The sequence below is a fragment of the Larus michahellis genome, chromosome 3 (genome assembly GCF_964199755.1).
Source record: "Larus michahellis chromosome 3, bLarMic1.1, whole genome shotgun sequence".
In the NCBI taxonomy this organism is placed as follows: Eukaryota; Metazoa; Chordata; class Aves; order Charadriiformes; family Laridae; genus Larus; species Larus michahellis.
In genome coordinates this window covers 6512215-6526211 of record NC_133898.1, presented here as the reverse complement: position 1 = coordinate 6526211, position 13997 = coordinate 6512215, and the positions used below count along the sequence as shown (strand labels likewise).

At 43.2% G+C, this 13997-nt stretch overlaps 1 protein-coding gene across 1 annotated transcript in view; it reads left to right on the top strand.

The window, feature by feature from the left end:
- ISM1 (isthmin 1) overlaps positions 1-13753 on the top strand; it is a 41219-nt gene extending 27466 nt beyond the window's left edge. Inside the window, exons 4-7 of the mRNA XM_074578446.1 lie at positions 3792-4059; positions 7144-7287; positions 10126-10215; positions 11876-13753. Of these exons, the coding sequence (XP_074434547.1) occupies positions 3792-4059; positions 7144-7287; positions 10126-10215; positions 11876-12393 (1020 nt within the window). The 3' untranslated portion in view covers positions 12394-13753. The remainder of the gene's footprint in view (positions 1-3791; positions 4060-7143; positions 7288-10125; positions 10216-11875) is intronic.
- Positions 13754-13997: the final 244 nt, after the last annotated feature.

Sequence of the window (13997 nt, the reverse complement as noted above, 5' to 3'; positions counted from 1 at the left end):
ATATTGCAAATGTAGTTTTTCCTGAAACATAATCTTCCAGTTGCTCAGGGCAATGTTTACACCATTAAAGTGAATTCAGAAACATTGTCTCAGTAAACAGGACGAAGCACACAGAACTTTTTGTGCGCTCCAACAGGCGGGGAAAATATTTATCTTCTGTATATTTTTGGCCAGGAGAAAATTGGATGTTGGTGTCTCAAGACATCTGGGCTTGATACATTTCTTTCATTAGAAATTGACTGCGACTCTGTTGTTTTAATCTACCTATGCCAATTGGTTTTAACAATTTTTAAAGGAACATCCTTATTTACAGCTCACACAGCTTCATTTTAGGTTTGAATACTTCTGGAGATGGTTGTGGATTTATACAAGAACCACGTTACCACAGACCTTTTGGGAAGCTTGAGAAAAAGATAAATAATCTTTACAGTTTTGATAATCACTGGAAGAAGAAATCAGAGATAACGAAGTCTTTAAACAGTCTCCAAGATAGAAATACTAAACTAGGTCTATTTAATTTTTCAGAGAAGATGTTTTGTTGGAGTAGTTACACAGCATGAAAGCTTTTCCAGAGCTGCTTTAAATGCCCGTTTTTAATGACTCTAATTCTACATCTCATTTCTTTTTTCCTTTTCATAAACAATCCCCAGTATAGAAACCGATCAAACAAGACACATGTATATGTATATGTATAGTCATACGGTAATGTTAATGCTATCTCTAAGTCCTGGCAGGAATTCAGTGAACGCTGATTTTTCAAAATTTTAGACTGGGCTAGGGGAGCAATTGCTCGCCCGAAGCAGCAGCCTTTTCTCACACCTCTGCCCTAACTTTTGGGTGGTACGATGGAGGGATTACTAGGATCACTCACTGATTTCCTCCCGGCCTCTGGAAGATGCATTAGAGTTAAATGGGGCTGGGCAGAGCATAGGTGAATCTCTGAAAACAAACAGAACAGACTCGACTGAAGTGGCAGTTCAGACAATCCCAGGATTCTTTATAGAATTTCTTTCACTCTATGGTTTTTTATGCCACATGTTAAACAAACAACTTGGTAATCAAAGCTTAAAATAGAAGAGAGAGGAATATAGGTGTGTGTCAGACTACCATGCTGGATTTTGCTTTTGTCGTATTCATTTTTTCAATAGGCTATTTAAAAAATCCTGCTTACGCTGGGGTGGAGCTCTCTTGCCACCTCGTCTCCCCACACCTCTCTTCTCTTTAAGACAAAGAGATTATTAATTGGAATAAGTTCTCAGGCCTGAACCCACCTGGTTCATGGGTGAGAAGGCAAAGTGAGTTACGGTCATGCTGGCGAGGCGAGAGACAAAGTGGAAGAACTCCTTCCGCCTGCCCAGGAACCACTGGAAGAAGCACTGTGGGATTTCTGACAGGCGTGCCTGCCCTGGGCACTGGGTCACCCCCTCGGGTTGTGGCTTCCCAGTTTGCTCCACGTTAGCTAGGTCTAAGCCAGATGTGAGACATTTTTGTCGCAGGGTAAGTTCTCGTGTGTTGGAAAACTTGTTTTAAAGGCCTTTGTAATAAGCTTCCTCGGTAGTAAACACAGACTGAGGCAGGAGATCTGACTGCACAGACATGTCTTGAAAGTAAGTTAGTGGCAGCTGGGGACTGCTGGCTCTCATGAGCCTGGAAGTTTGTACCTTACACGTGCCTCTCTTCCCCAGAAACAGAAGTTTCTCTGTCCCTACAAGACCCCTTTTGCTTAAACTGACTTGGCAGCCTGAATAAGAATTTTAAATCAAATCCCTGTGGTTCTTCACGCTGTACCTGGCTAAAATAATGTGTGTTCGTGCTGACTCACTATCATATAACTACAGATTACCAAGGCAAATGGAATCATTATCAAGCGCTCCCTGACTTTTTTTACACACACACACACACACACACACACACACACACTCTTTGCTGAGTCATTGCTTACAAAGTCAATGTGGTCTTAAACATACTTGCTACTAAAGTACTAGAGTCATACTATTTTTCACGTGGGCAGTACTAAAGCCCTGCGACTGGCCGCTCACTATTTCCTTTCACTTATTGTGAAAACTCTGTTTTGCTTGGATAGCTGCAGCAATTTTGAATCCCTGAACTAAACCCCGATGTTTTCAAACTTGTGAAATCCATTTTAATTCTTGGTCTGTAGAAACTGAGGTTTAATGAAGTAATCATTCCAATTCCATATTTAGTCTGGGAGTAAAATATCTCTTGTGTAAAGATGCTATTAGGCTGACAACTGCACTTTCCCTCACTCTTGCTCTTTCTCCCAGTGGAGCTTCTTAGTAGCCTCAGAGTTGTTTCATTTCAATGGCTTGGTCGATGGTTAAATGCGAAGCATGCAATAGATGCAAAATCTCCTTTCTCCACAGAAGGATGTGCGGGCATTGTCTTGGCTGTGCAGCTGTGTCTGCAGCTACGAAGCTACGGCAGCCGTTCTGGTTTGCATCCTGTGTCACACTCCTTGGTGGATCACGGGTAGCTGAAGAAACACAGATACTCTTTTCTTTCTTTTTCTTGTGTGTATCTTGTGATTTTACTAACAACAGTTGTATAAAACCAAGCTTTTTCTCCGAAGTGCAAAGCCATAGAGCCATGTAAATGACTTTCAGCATAATAGTACATTATTCTGTTTTCTCTGCTTTTGCACAACCCAATTTTCATGGAGTACTGTCTTGGAAGACTGCTTTGTATATCTATAAAAGAAGAATACCTCCGTACCCATTAAACAGTACACGTCTATCTGATAGTCACTTCTGTATCATGCTTGTCACCCAATCCAATGAACCACATTAGCATGAAGCATCGGAACATTTTATGATTTACCTGTGGCCACGCTATGCTTGCATGATTCATAGAGCCCAGGTTTCTGATGGCTAGCTCCTATTTCTACCTAAATATCCCCCTATATGCACGCACAGTATTTATCCAAGAGTTTGACAATTACACATTTTTCAGTGCAGAAAAGGTTGTCCCTGTGCAGAATTACATTTACATTCATGATGTCTGTGAGAGAATTGGGTCGCAAGCTTTGAATCTTGGCTCTGGGCTTCCGTAGAAACTGTTAACGGGCCATATATCATTATACTCTCCAGCACAGAAGGAGGACCTACTTCAGAGGGCTTAGCAGCGAGTGACTTGGCGATGGTTGGAAGAGCTGCTGGCCCTCATCACCGTGGAGCACGGTTTCACATGGCGGTGTGATGGAAACGCGGGTGGTGCGGGAAGGCCGTGCAAGGGGACGGGCTGAGCTGCCGCTAGAGGGCAAGGCAGATGCGGACCCGGCCGAGACCCGGGGCGCCGCGTCTTCCACCTTCGCACTCGTGGCCTTAGACTTGAGTCATTCCAAGTCCTTGGAACAGGCTCGGCAGGCTGGTGTGCTTCATGCTTGCCTTGAATTCAGCCTCAGCATAATTAGCATAACAGACTAGGTTTTCTTTTATCCTGGTCATGTATGTTCGAGTTTAAACATCTTTTCCCCATAAGGCAGAAAATTCTGCTGCAAAGGTTTTAGGCACAGTATGGGTTATTATTTTGTGGGGGATTTTTCATAGCCTTTGTTCCAAGGTCTGATTCAGCAGAGGTAGCAGAAAGAATCACTCAGCCGCCGCATATCTCTGGGCTCAGTAATCCACATGTGGTTTACAACATGCGAACCCTAGGGTATTACACAGCCCCTTTGCAAGGCAACACCAGTCGCTTGTCTTCGCTGTATAGAAAGTTTCCCCCGACTAGGAGGAAATCCTGACACACAGCCTGCTCTCTTTTGAATCCCGTAGGTTACCATTGAAGTGGTGGATGGCCCCGACACCGAGACAGACAAGGATCTGCAGAAAGAGAGCAGCAAGCCTAGCTGGCCAGTCCCATCACCTGACTGGAGAAACTGGTGGCAGAGGTCCTCCACCTTGACTCGCATGAGCAGCGGTGACCAGGACTACAAGTACGACAGCACTACTGAGGACAGCAACTTCCTAAACCCTCTCGGTGGGTGGGATAGTCATGCACCCAGTCACCGGACATTCGAGTCCAAGGAGCAGCCAGAGTATGGTAAGTTTGCGTTCCAGGCCTCTTATGGGCATCTTGGGATTGTAAAAACGAGTTTGGGGGAAATGAGAATGGTGAGGCATCGCTGAAAGTAGGCCAAGCAAAATAGAATTTTTCAACATGTGGCTTTTGTTCATCAGCTTTTAAATACAAATCTGTGCAGATGCACAAGCTGTACTGTGGTAGCTGCATTCCACTAGTAACTCTATAATCTTGAAAATCATACCAGTTATCCCATAAGAGGACCTTTTTTTAGTCCTAAGTGTACTTTTTTTAAAAGCAAAGGAAACAAGGTTTCATATTTATTTTTAGAGTAAGGATAAGTACAAATCTAGAATCGTGCGGTGGTTTGGGAACTAAAGTATAATTATTGGATAAATAAGCAAGATCTAAAACGTGGTAGTATTTGGTGGATACACAAATAAGATGAATTATGTTGGTGCATGTGCGGGGAGTGGCATATGCAGCAGGAACATTGTGTATTTGCGTGTGTAATTCTCTTCCAGATGTGTCACGGCGAAAAAAACAATTGTTTTCAGCTTGTTGTATGAAACAGTTGCAGAAACTAGAAACAGAGAGGAGCCACAGTTATTCACTGCCCCAACGGGCTGTAACCATTCATGCGGGGAGGACTCGAGGGAGGTGAGCTAATATGTGCTCACAGGTAGCTCAGAGCCTCTCAGATTTAAGTTGTGTGTATATACAGAAGATTTTTAGTTAGAGCAGGGTTTCAAAGCCACAGTACTTTTACCCTGGCGCTTCTGTTGCGTTCCCTAGATTCTGCGGCGTGGCTGTCATGCCCTGATTCTGTCTTATTTTTCCCCTGTTTTGGTTAACTTTAAGTCGTAGAGCCTTAACAATCGAGAGAGACTTTTTATGGAATGGTATAGTTGAACACATACATATGTATTAAATTTTGTGGCCAGAAGATTAAAGTCTATCCCTTCTTTTTGCACCTGCGTTTATTTGCGGGCACGCTCTATTGCCAAGAATTCATGTATTAGGTAGTTGTTCATTTAGGTAAAATAAAATTGCTTTCACAAATAATTGTGGTAGGAAAAAAAAAATAGTAAGAATTACAAATATAAAAATAGGAAGAACAGGTTGAGCTGCAGCTGAAAATCTGATGTGGTATATTTAAGAGTAGGTACGGTCTGTTTCATAGTGCAGTATAAACACTAGGGAGGTAGGCCTAAAAATTATCCCAGAGCTCTCTGCCGTTCACCAGAGCACCCTACTAACTGGAAGAGACTTCTGGCCTTCTGACTAACCTAAAAGGCCATGTGCCATTGGCCTTGGCCAGGAGGATGGAGCAGCAGATCCTCCTGCCTATATGGGGCTTTTATACTAGTTCCAGCCATTGCCCTGTTCACACGTTTCATGGTTCTATCATCTCCCGCATCCCGCCCCTGCCAAAAAGCACCGCGTGGCTCTGCCTGCCCTTCCTGGGCCTCCCAGGCTGGGCTCTTTGACAAGCATCGCACCTGCTCACCCTCCCTCTTCCTCACCAGCCAAGTAGAGAACAAAATTCAGAGTTGGAAGAGAGCTGGGAAGGAGAGCAGGGCCAGGGAGAGAGGGCAGATCACATTGTCCTAAGACACCTCTGCTGCTGTAGTGCCCGCCTGTTGGCAAGCCCCAGAATGGCGGGTCTTTGCCCACAGACAGTAGCCATGTTCCTACTCACATCACACCATGGACACCTGATGCAAGTGTGGTGGCTTCCCGATCGGCAGCAGCGTAAGAAAAGGAGGAAAAGCACACGAGGTCCCTGCCATGAGGAACTCACATCTAGGCAGCTTGCTATGAGCGAGATATATAACCTTCCCATACTCCTGGCAATAAATGTTTAATAGCACCCCACAGAGTTGTCGTCAGTCATTACATATGGTACAAATCAAGTTACGTGTTCTACTAACCAGCTCAGGAAGCCCACAGACAGCATGGCAGTGGGGGGGGAGTGGGAATCGCGTGTAGCACAGAGGCCAGTGCAGGCAGGGACCTGGCCCTGTGTCTCGCTTGTACATATGTGTTCAGCCTATAGCTATAGAGCACGGCTGGCTCAGAGTCGCTGAGCCCGATTTGCCTTTGCTACCAGTGCTGGTTTAACCCAAATGAGCAAAGGCTGCAAGTTATCATCGCAGGGTCACTTAAACATCTCCTGTAGATTGTAGAGAAATCCATGAAGCCAGATGCTCCCTAGCGAGAGACAGCAGTCAGCTGGGGAGGCCAGTGGGAAGGCGAGAGAACCAGGAGTGGTTCATGGACTCCATTTGGTGGCCTTCGCAAGGTGGGACATGCAACAGTTAACTCAGCAAACAAAGGAGACTGATTCCAGGGGGTTTAGATACTCACAGTGGCAGCAAGCCACAGTGGTGCAGACAGTATCGTTTGCACTTGGCTGGCTACCAGAAGAGAATAAAGTTGTGTTTCGCTTTCAGAAGGTTCCTGCTAATAAACAGTCAGATTTGATGTTATTTAATAATTCACGTGAAACACTACAAATTACATATTGTTCTGGGTGCAAGATGCTTATGTGGTTCCCCATATTCATGGCAGTATTCCTGTAATATCTGTTTCCTGTTCAAAGGACCGAAAAACAAAATTGCAATTTTCACGCATGACCCTCAGCCTCCCATAGTCCACCATTTGCGTCCTAAAGATTAATTAAGTGAGTATTGTTGAGCTATTGCCATGTGTTTTGAAAAGAAGAAAAAGCTAACTTCATTTATCCTGTGCCTGATTAGTCTGTGGTCAGAAAACATATTCCTATACACAGGGAAATTATGTGAATAGATGTGTACTGTTAGTTCATGACCCAGCTTTGCAGCTGAGGATTCTCAGCTGCCAAAAGGTCAAAAGAGAAAGGAAATATTTTTTCAAATAATCTTGCGTGCATTTCCCTGAGGAGCATCAAGTGTGAAAACCATTTAAACAGCAGGCTTACGCCTGGCATTTAGCCCGAGCTTCAGGTAGAGACATCTGGATTCCATTCTTGTTTTGCCTTCTTAATAAAAAACACTACACAGTAGTTCTGGGTAGTAGGAGTTTTGTTTCTTCATTTCCTTCCTCATCTTTGTTCTTACACAGATTATATTGATGGTGAGGGAGACTGGAGCCCATGGTCCCTTTGTAGCGTCACCTGCGGGAGCGGCAATCAGAAGCGGACGAGGTCCTGCGGGTACGCCTGCACTGCCACCGAGTCACGGACCTGCGACAGGCCTAACTGCCCAGGTGTGATGGTGTTCACGTGAAGTGCTGTCGGAGGGGAGCGGGGAGAGGGGGTCAGGGCCGGGAGGAGACCCCTCCTGCGCACAAAGCCCAGGCCCCCTTTGTTCCCTGGCGAGGGAGGAGTTTCGGTGGGAAGAGACAGCGCTGGTTCTCAAGGCCATTTATGAAATGGCAGGTTCCTTGCTAGTAATAACACGCTGCTAGATGCAGTCTGCTATCCCCTGGGACTTAAAAGGCAAATACAGGCTTTTTTTAGGTTACGGCAGTCATTTTTGTGCACAGTACATTTTGTATTCCAAAGGGTGTAATCTACTCTCTTGAAACAAATTTGTATTAATTTTAGAATTTCAAAACAGCTGTCCTGACCATTACCTCAGCGAGCTCGTATTTTGCTGTGCAGTGGACGGGTGGGCATGCCTGTGTTGTGAACAAAATAGCTCCTCCCCAGTTACACGGCTTTTAAGTTTTGTGCCTAATGTATACAGAGTTGCTTTAAGACCCCATGTGTATTGATATGGAAAAAAAATACTTTAAATACATGCTTTGCCTTTCACTCCAGAGATTTTGGGTTCATTGGGCATTAAGCTACAAAAATTCCTGTCCTAGAGAGTTAAGGTGAAATGTCATCTCTGTTTCATTACATGTTGCTTGATAATTGGAGAATTATCAAACAGCAAGTTTGGTCCTGCAACAGCTGCGCACAATGGGATGAAGGAATGTGAAGTTTTGGCTTGAATGTGTTCAGAAGATATGGCCAAGGACCCTTACCATAGCTCCTACCCGTCTGCAGGCGTTGACATTGAAATGCCAGTAACGGAGGTGTCCTTACCATCACGCAGTTTTCACTTTGGTGAAAGCAGGGCTTTTACATCATAACAACGTAAAGCTGCTATGGAAAACTTTCCCATGATGTTCTTTAAATGCTGCTGTGTTTTTGGCTTCAGGCAATTTTGTAATGCACTGGTGCAGTAGTTGCCACAATGCATGGGATATGTGCAATTTCATTACTTCAGAGAGAAGTAAAAACACATGCCGTGGTGGCTTGCATTTCACTGAGTTTACTTAATGACTCAGAAAGGCAGAAATTCTTAAACTGGAAGTCATGTTTTTTTGGTGGGAAGTGAAATGTCAGCGGTGCTGGAGAGAAGACTTAGGAGCCTCAGTGACAGAGGAGGAGAGAAGTTTCTCACTCGCAGACAGATGTGGGCATCCACTGCAAGGTAATGGCTGCTAGGCAGTTCAGGAGAAAAGTGTTTCTGGATGCTCTCATACATCCTAAAACCTCAATAATAAGGGGTTAATGCCAGAAGAAAGCGTGTAGCCCCCAGTTATATCCTCCAGTATTTATTACCAGCTAGCATCAAACGGTGGCAAACTTGAAAGAATATATTATGTCATATAACAGACCCCCAACGATCAGCAAGCAAAATATATTCACTCTTTGAGGCTGTGCTGACATTTTTAAAATTACAAGGGCAAAGCTCAGCTTCTGCTGTTTATAATTCCAGCAGTGAATTACTGCTTTGTAATGGGTTTTTGGCTATCTATTATTCTGCATCTACTGCTGGAGTTAAGGCAAAACCCTATGATAATTTTATTGAAAAGCAGCCTGAGGCTGTTTTGAAGCTTTGCAAGCCACTATTATGCCCCAGTTCAGGAGATCAGGAGAAAGTTCATTGGCAAGAAGATGAATGGTGAACAGACTTCATTACTAACCATATAGTTATCACGTATTAAAGAGCTTTCTGCTCTCTTTGGAGGTCTTTAATTTAATGGAGGGGGAAAAAACCTCAAACCTGTTCAAATGCTTCTTTGAAGAGACATTTGTTCTAAGGCTACATGGCACAGAAACCTTAGGGAAACATCAGGCTGGTAGGTAGGCCAAACTAAAGCAGCAATGAAAGGATGTTTACTTTGGCAAGATCTGGCAAGATACATGTTCTGGCAATTAACACATTTTCTCTCTACTGATAGCAAACACTTAACTGGAGGTTGTTGGAAGATCCTGATATTTAAAGATCCTGATATTTTATTTGGGGGATGGGACAGATTGGCGAGGTTGTTTATCTCTCGCCTACTCGCACCTTTCAACTCCCTAGCACTGGGAGAGGGCAACAAGCGCCAGTCTTCTTGTAATAGCATCATCTTATCTGTGTCATTGCAGGGGGTGTGGGACTAGATAACCTTTAAAGGTCCCTTTCAACCCAAACTACTCGATGATTCTTTCTCATACTTCCTGAAAAATGGTTGCCTACATACGGATATGAACTTATTCACCTGTCCTCAGGCATGTCGCTCTGTTTCAGAAAGTGACACAAAGGCTGTCTGCTTTAGACATCACGTTTTACCCAGGGCTTTAGAGCTTCCATTAGGACACTCGTTTTTATCTTGTCAGTCACTTGTGATACATGCTCTGGAGAAGACGCTGGTGACATAAAGCCGACCAGGTGGCTGTTGGTGAAGCGTGTGCAAAGCTCCTACCTGAATTACTGGGAGATGCTGGCAAGCTTTGGATCAGGAAGAGGAGGAACAAAATTGGTTCCCTCGCTACTGGAACCCTGTACTGGGTTGAGTTTGCTGCTTAAATATAATCTAAGATCTAAAACTTGAACACTTTTGACCTTTGGGCTAAGCTAATGCTTTAGCTTCTTAACATGACAGATTCCTTGGTCATCATGCTTTTAAGTGAACACTACCTCCAGCAGCAACTTCAGATTGCTTCCCTGCCAAACAAAAGCACCTTGCAGAACTGGGGAAGGAAGGGATGACAGGGAGGCAGTTGATGATTGCATTGTGTTTTAATAGGAAAACACCACCGCCACTAACACGTGTTTGTCTTAGGGATCGAAGATACCTTCCGGACAGCTGCCACAGAAGTGAGCTTACTGGCAGGAAGTGAAGACTTCAATGCTACCAAGCTGTTTGAAGTTGGTAAGCAGCCTAGTCAATCTTTCAGTGATAGATAAGAGACTTCCTTAGATTCTCCTGTTTTGACTCTTCAAACCATTAAAATTGTCAGTATTAATGACCATTTATTATCTTGCTGAAGTTTACGATCTGCACCTTAGCTTGCTTCTGTCATAGAATCTTTCTCTTCTTAAGTCTTAGCAAATTTCTGTGCTTCTTTCATTACAAAATGGTGATTCTCTGTCCTAGTTCAGAAAAGAGCTGTAAAACTCCACAAAAAAAATTCAAACACCGTTTAGCATTTTGCTGAAATAACCTCAAATGGAAGATAATGGAAAAGCATTTGAGGTAAACAGCTGTCACATTAAAAAACATGACAATGACTTTTATGAGCACGCATAGCTTTTATAACTGTGTGCGCTGCAGTGAGGCTGGCCAAAGCAATTTTATAGGGCATGACTTGATACTGATCTATCTAAAACTCAGCCCAGCCTCTATAATGTTCTGATTTCAACCCTCCAATGAAACCATAGCGTGGCCACTCTTAGACACTGGATGCTGGACTAATTGGGTAAATGATGTAATCCAGCACCTCCCTCCTATGGTGGTAGAGGACAATAGTTAATGACAGCCAGGATAGGACTCTTTAAGGAGATAGAAAAAAAGGACACAGATCGCTAAGTAAATATTTTGCAAGAATGTTTGCTGTAAGAGTTTTAGGTCCCAGTCTTTGCCTTACTCCAGAATCCTGTTAAGTAAGTGTGGAGCAAGATTTGCGGGGTTTTTTTGAAAGCCCGTAGCATGATACAGACACCTTAAATAATGTTTTAGGTTGAAGACGTTTAACTGGATTCTCCCAAGACTCTTGCAAAATAATAAAGTGCCAGTATTAAATGTGCTACTAGTTTATAAATCTCTTTGATCCCAGCTATAAGTCATGGCTCTGGTGCCATTAAATCCACCTAATGTACAGACACTCTGATATTATGTCACATATGCCCTTCTAGAATCTGAATCACTTTTGGTCGCATTTGCCAGCTAAGCTGTCAGTCTCCATGTTCAAACTACAGCTGCTTGAAATACCCCTTTGGGAAGATGGAGACCAAACAGAAAAAAAGTATTTGTTAGTTAAAAGAAAGACTGAATTAGGGCTTTAATAACGAACTTCAGAAAAAGTAATCCAGGCCTTGCTTGCCATCTTGGTATTTCTAGCATCATGAGAAACTTAATCCTTCAGCATCTGAATCTGCTGTTCTTACAAGGTGAGTGCGTGGACTAGGGGTTTAAACTGGAGACTGGCATCAAATCACTGTGATTTCCCTATTTCAGTTCTGTCGCTTGTAAACCCATGATAGTGTCTCTCGTGCTACATGGGGATATCGGCAGCTTAATTGGAATTTGCCAGGTAGAAGAAATGTCAAAAATACCTACTGGCATGGTGCTGCAGTATAATTCAGACTAGCACTGCCTGAGGCCCTAAAGCCAGTCGCACGTGTGATTTCTTTATCTGAGGAGACAGCACATTAACACATTGCAGGCGGGGAGGAAAGCTTTGACTGGCCTTTCTTTCCTAAGCAAAGCACTGGTGCTGAACAGTTACGCTTTCCTCATTTATTATCACTGATCATATGAACTGGGATGCTGCATAATGTATCTTAAGTTTCCATTTCCTGCCCTTAAACAGATACTGATAGCTGTGAAAGATGGATGAGCTGCAAAAGCGAGTTCTTGAAGAAATACATGCACAAAGTGGTCAATGATCTTCCCAGCTGCCCATGCTCCTACCCCAGAGAAGTTGCATACAGCACTGCCGAAATCTATGATCGAATTAAAAGGAAAAACTTTCGCTGGAAAGATGCGAGTGGTCCAAAGGAAAAACTGGAGATCTATAAGCCCACTGCACGGTACTGCATCCGCTCCATGCTCTCTTTGGAAAGCACAACGCTTGCAGCACAGCACTGTTGCTATGATGATAATATGCAGCTGATTACCAGAGGGAAAGGGGCGGGTACACCAAACCTGATCAGCATCGAATTCTCAGCAGAACTCCATTACAAAGTGGACATTCTGCCTTGGATTATATGCAAAGGTGACTGGAGCCGATACAATGAAGCACGGCCTCCAAACAACGGGCAGAAGTGTACAGAAAACCCTTCAGATGAAGACTACTACAAGCAATTTCAAGAAGCGAGGGAATACTAAGATTTTCCTCCTTTTCAGGCACAAAATAGCATTCGTTTCCTGGATGCCAAAGAACTGATAACGGCTGCTGCATTGTCTCCTTGACAGGGGTTGATCAGTTTCTTTCTAATGAATGTATATAGTTGTAATATAATACATAAGTATTTTTCATAGTGTGTGTAATTTATAAACACATATCTCTATCTCACACACACCTACTTTTACATACAGACATACATAAACATTGTCCTGGTAGGATTTTATACTGCAATAACATTCATTTAATAATGTGCATTTCATTTTATTCCCCAACTGTAACATAAGGGGGGGGGGGGGGGGGCAGCTGCCATCACCATCAGGCCTCAAGGCCCCAGCTGCGGAGGGCACATATTTAAAAGTTGTTATAAACAATAGGATCGAAGAATGTACTCTTCCATATGGGAATCGTTTACAAGATTAATGCACCTAAAGCATCAGTTTTCTCTATAATTGATTTCATGACTAGTCATATCTAAGAAAGGAAGAAATTTTTTTTTGGAAGGGTAATACTCAAAAGTGAATATAGACAGTTATTAGCAATTTTTGTCTTGGAACTCTTCCTGTTACCTTCTAGCTCAGGTCTTTGTAGTCCATCTGACGTAGGCTTGCAGGGAAATGTAGCTGTGGTTTTCCTAGGAAGCAGAAAAAGTCCCGACGCAGTGGTTCTGCAAGAGTTACAAACAGCCAGCTCCTGGAGACATCTCAGATAACGGAGTTACAGCTGTCAGGGCTTGGCTCTTATGCCGGGGAGCAGATCTTCAGGGCAGCTACCTGTAAATGAAGCATGCCGTAAGTCTTTGGAGGAGTGCGGCCATGTCAAAGAAAAAAAAACCCTCACAGTTACTTTCCAGTTTTTAATATGAAGAGTCTTTAGATCTGCTTGTTTCTTTCTTTTAAGAAAAGAAAGAAGTTTATTTTTTTAAAGAACGGGAAAAGTGGAATACACACGTCTAAGTTCCCTGAGGTAAAGCATGCAACTGGCCCTTTTCCCCCATTTAGCATACGCTGAGTGCACAGTGTCCTATTCTTTAAGGAAGCTGTCTGGGAGGAACTATTGGTGAGTTAAAATGTCTTAATTTTTTTAAAAAGCTAGCATTATTTTTGTAAAGTATTTATTGAATTGTAACAATAACTCACATGTGGGATATGTCTCTAACATGAAAGGCGTCTGTAGATGGAACTCGATGGCCAAGAATAAGACTGTTGTTAGGCAAAAGTTTTACTTCCAAATTTTTATGAAGTGCAAGTTTACATACATAATCCTGTAATTAAGCAGCTGATACCTGCGTTCTTATGAAAGATAAAAATGACACCCTGGGTAAATAAATACTTACAGTTCCATCCTGTAAAAGGCTGTCTTGCTGCAAGTCAATGTCTTCATTTGGAAAACTAAGGCTAAATGTCATTAGAGAAATGCCTATTTTCGGGTTATGCGGTCTGATACACATCTGCGCACTGCATGTGGAACCTCACACAGCAGTAAAGACGATCTCGCATTGCAGCCAGTCTTAGCTGAAAGATTCAAGACAGCCACGAGAGACAATTCCTTCTGCTATATATGTACACACATAAATACTGTAAATCTT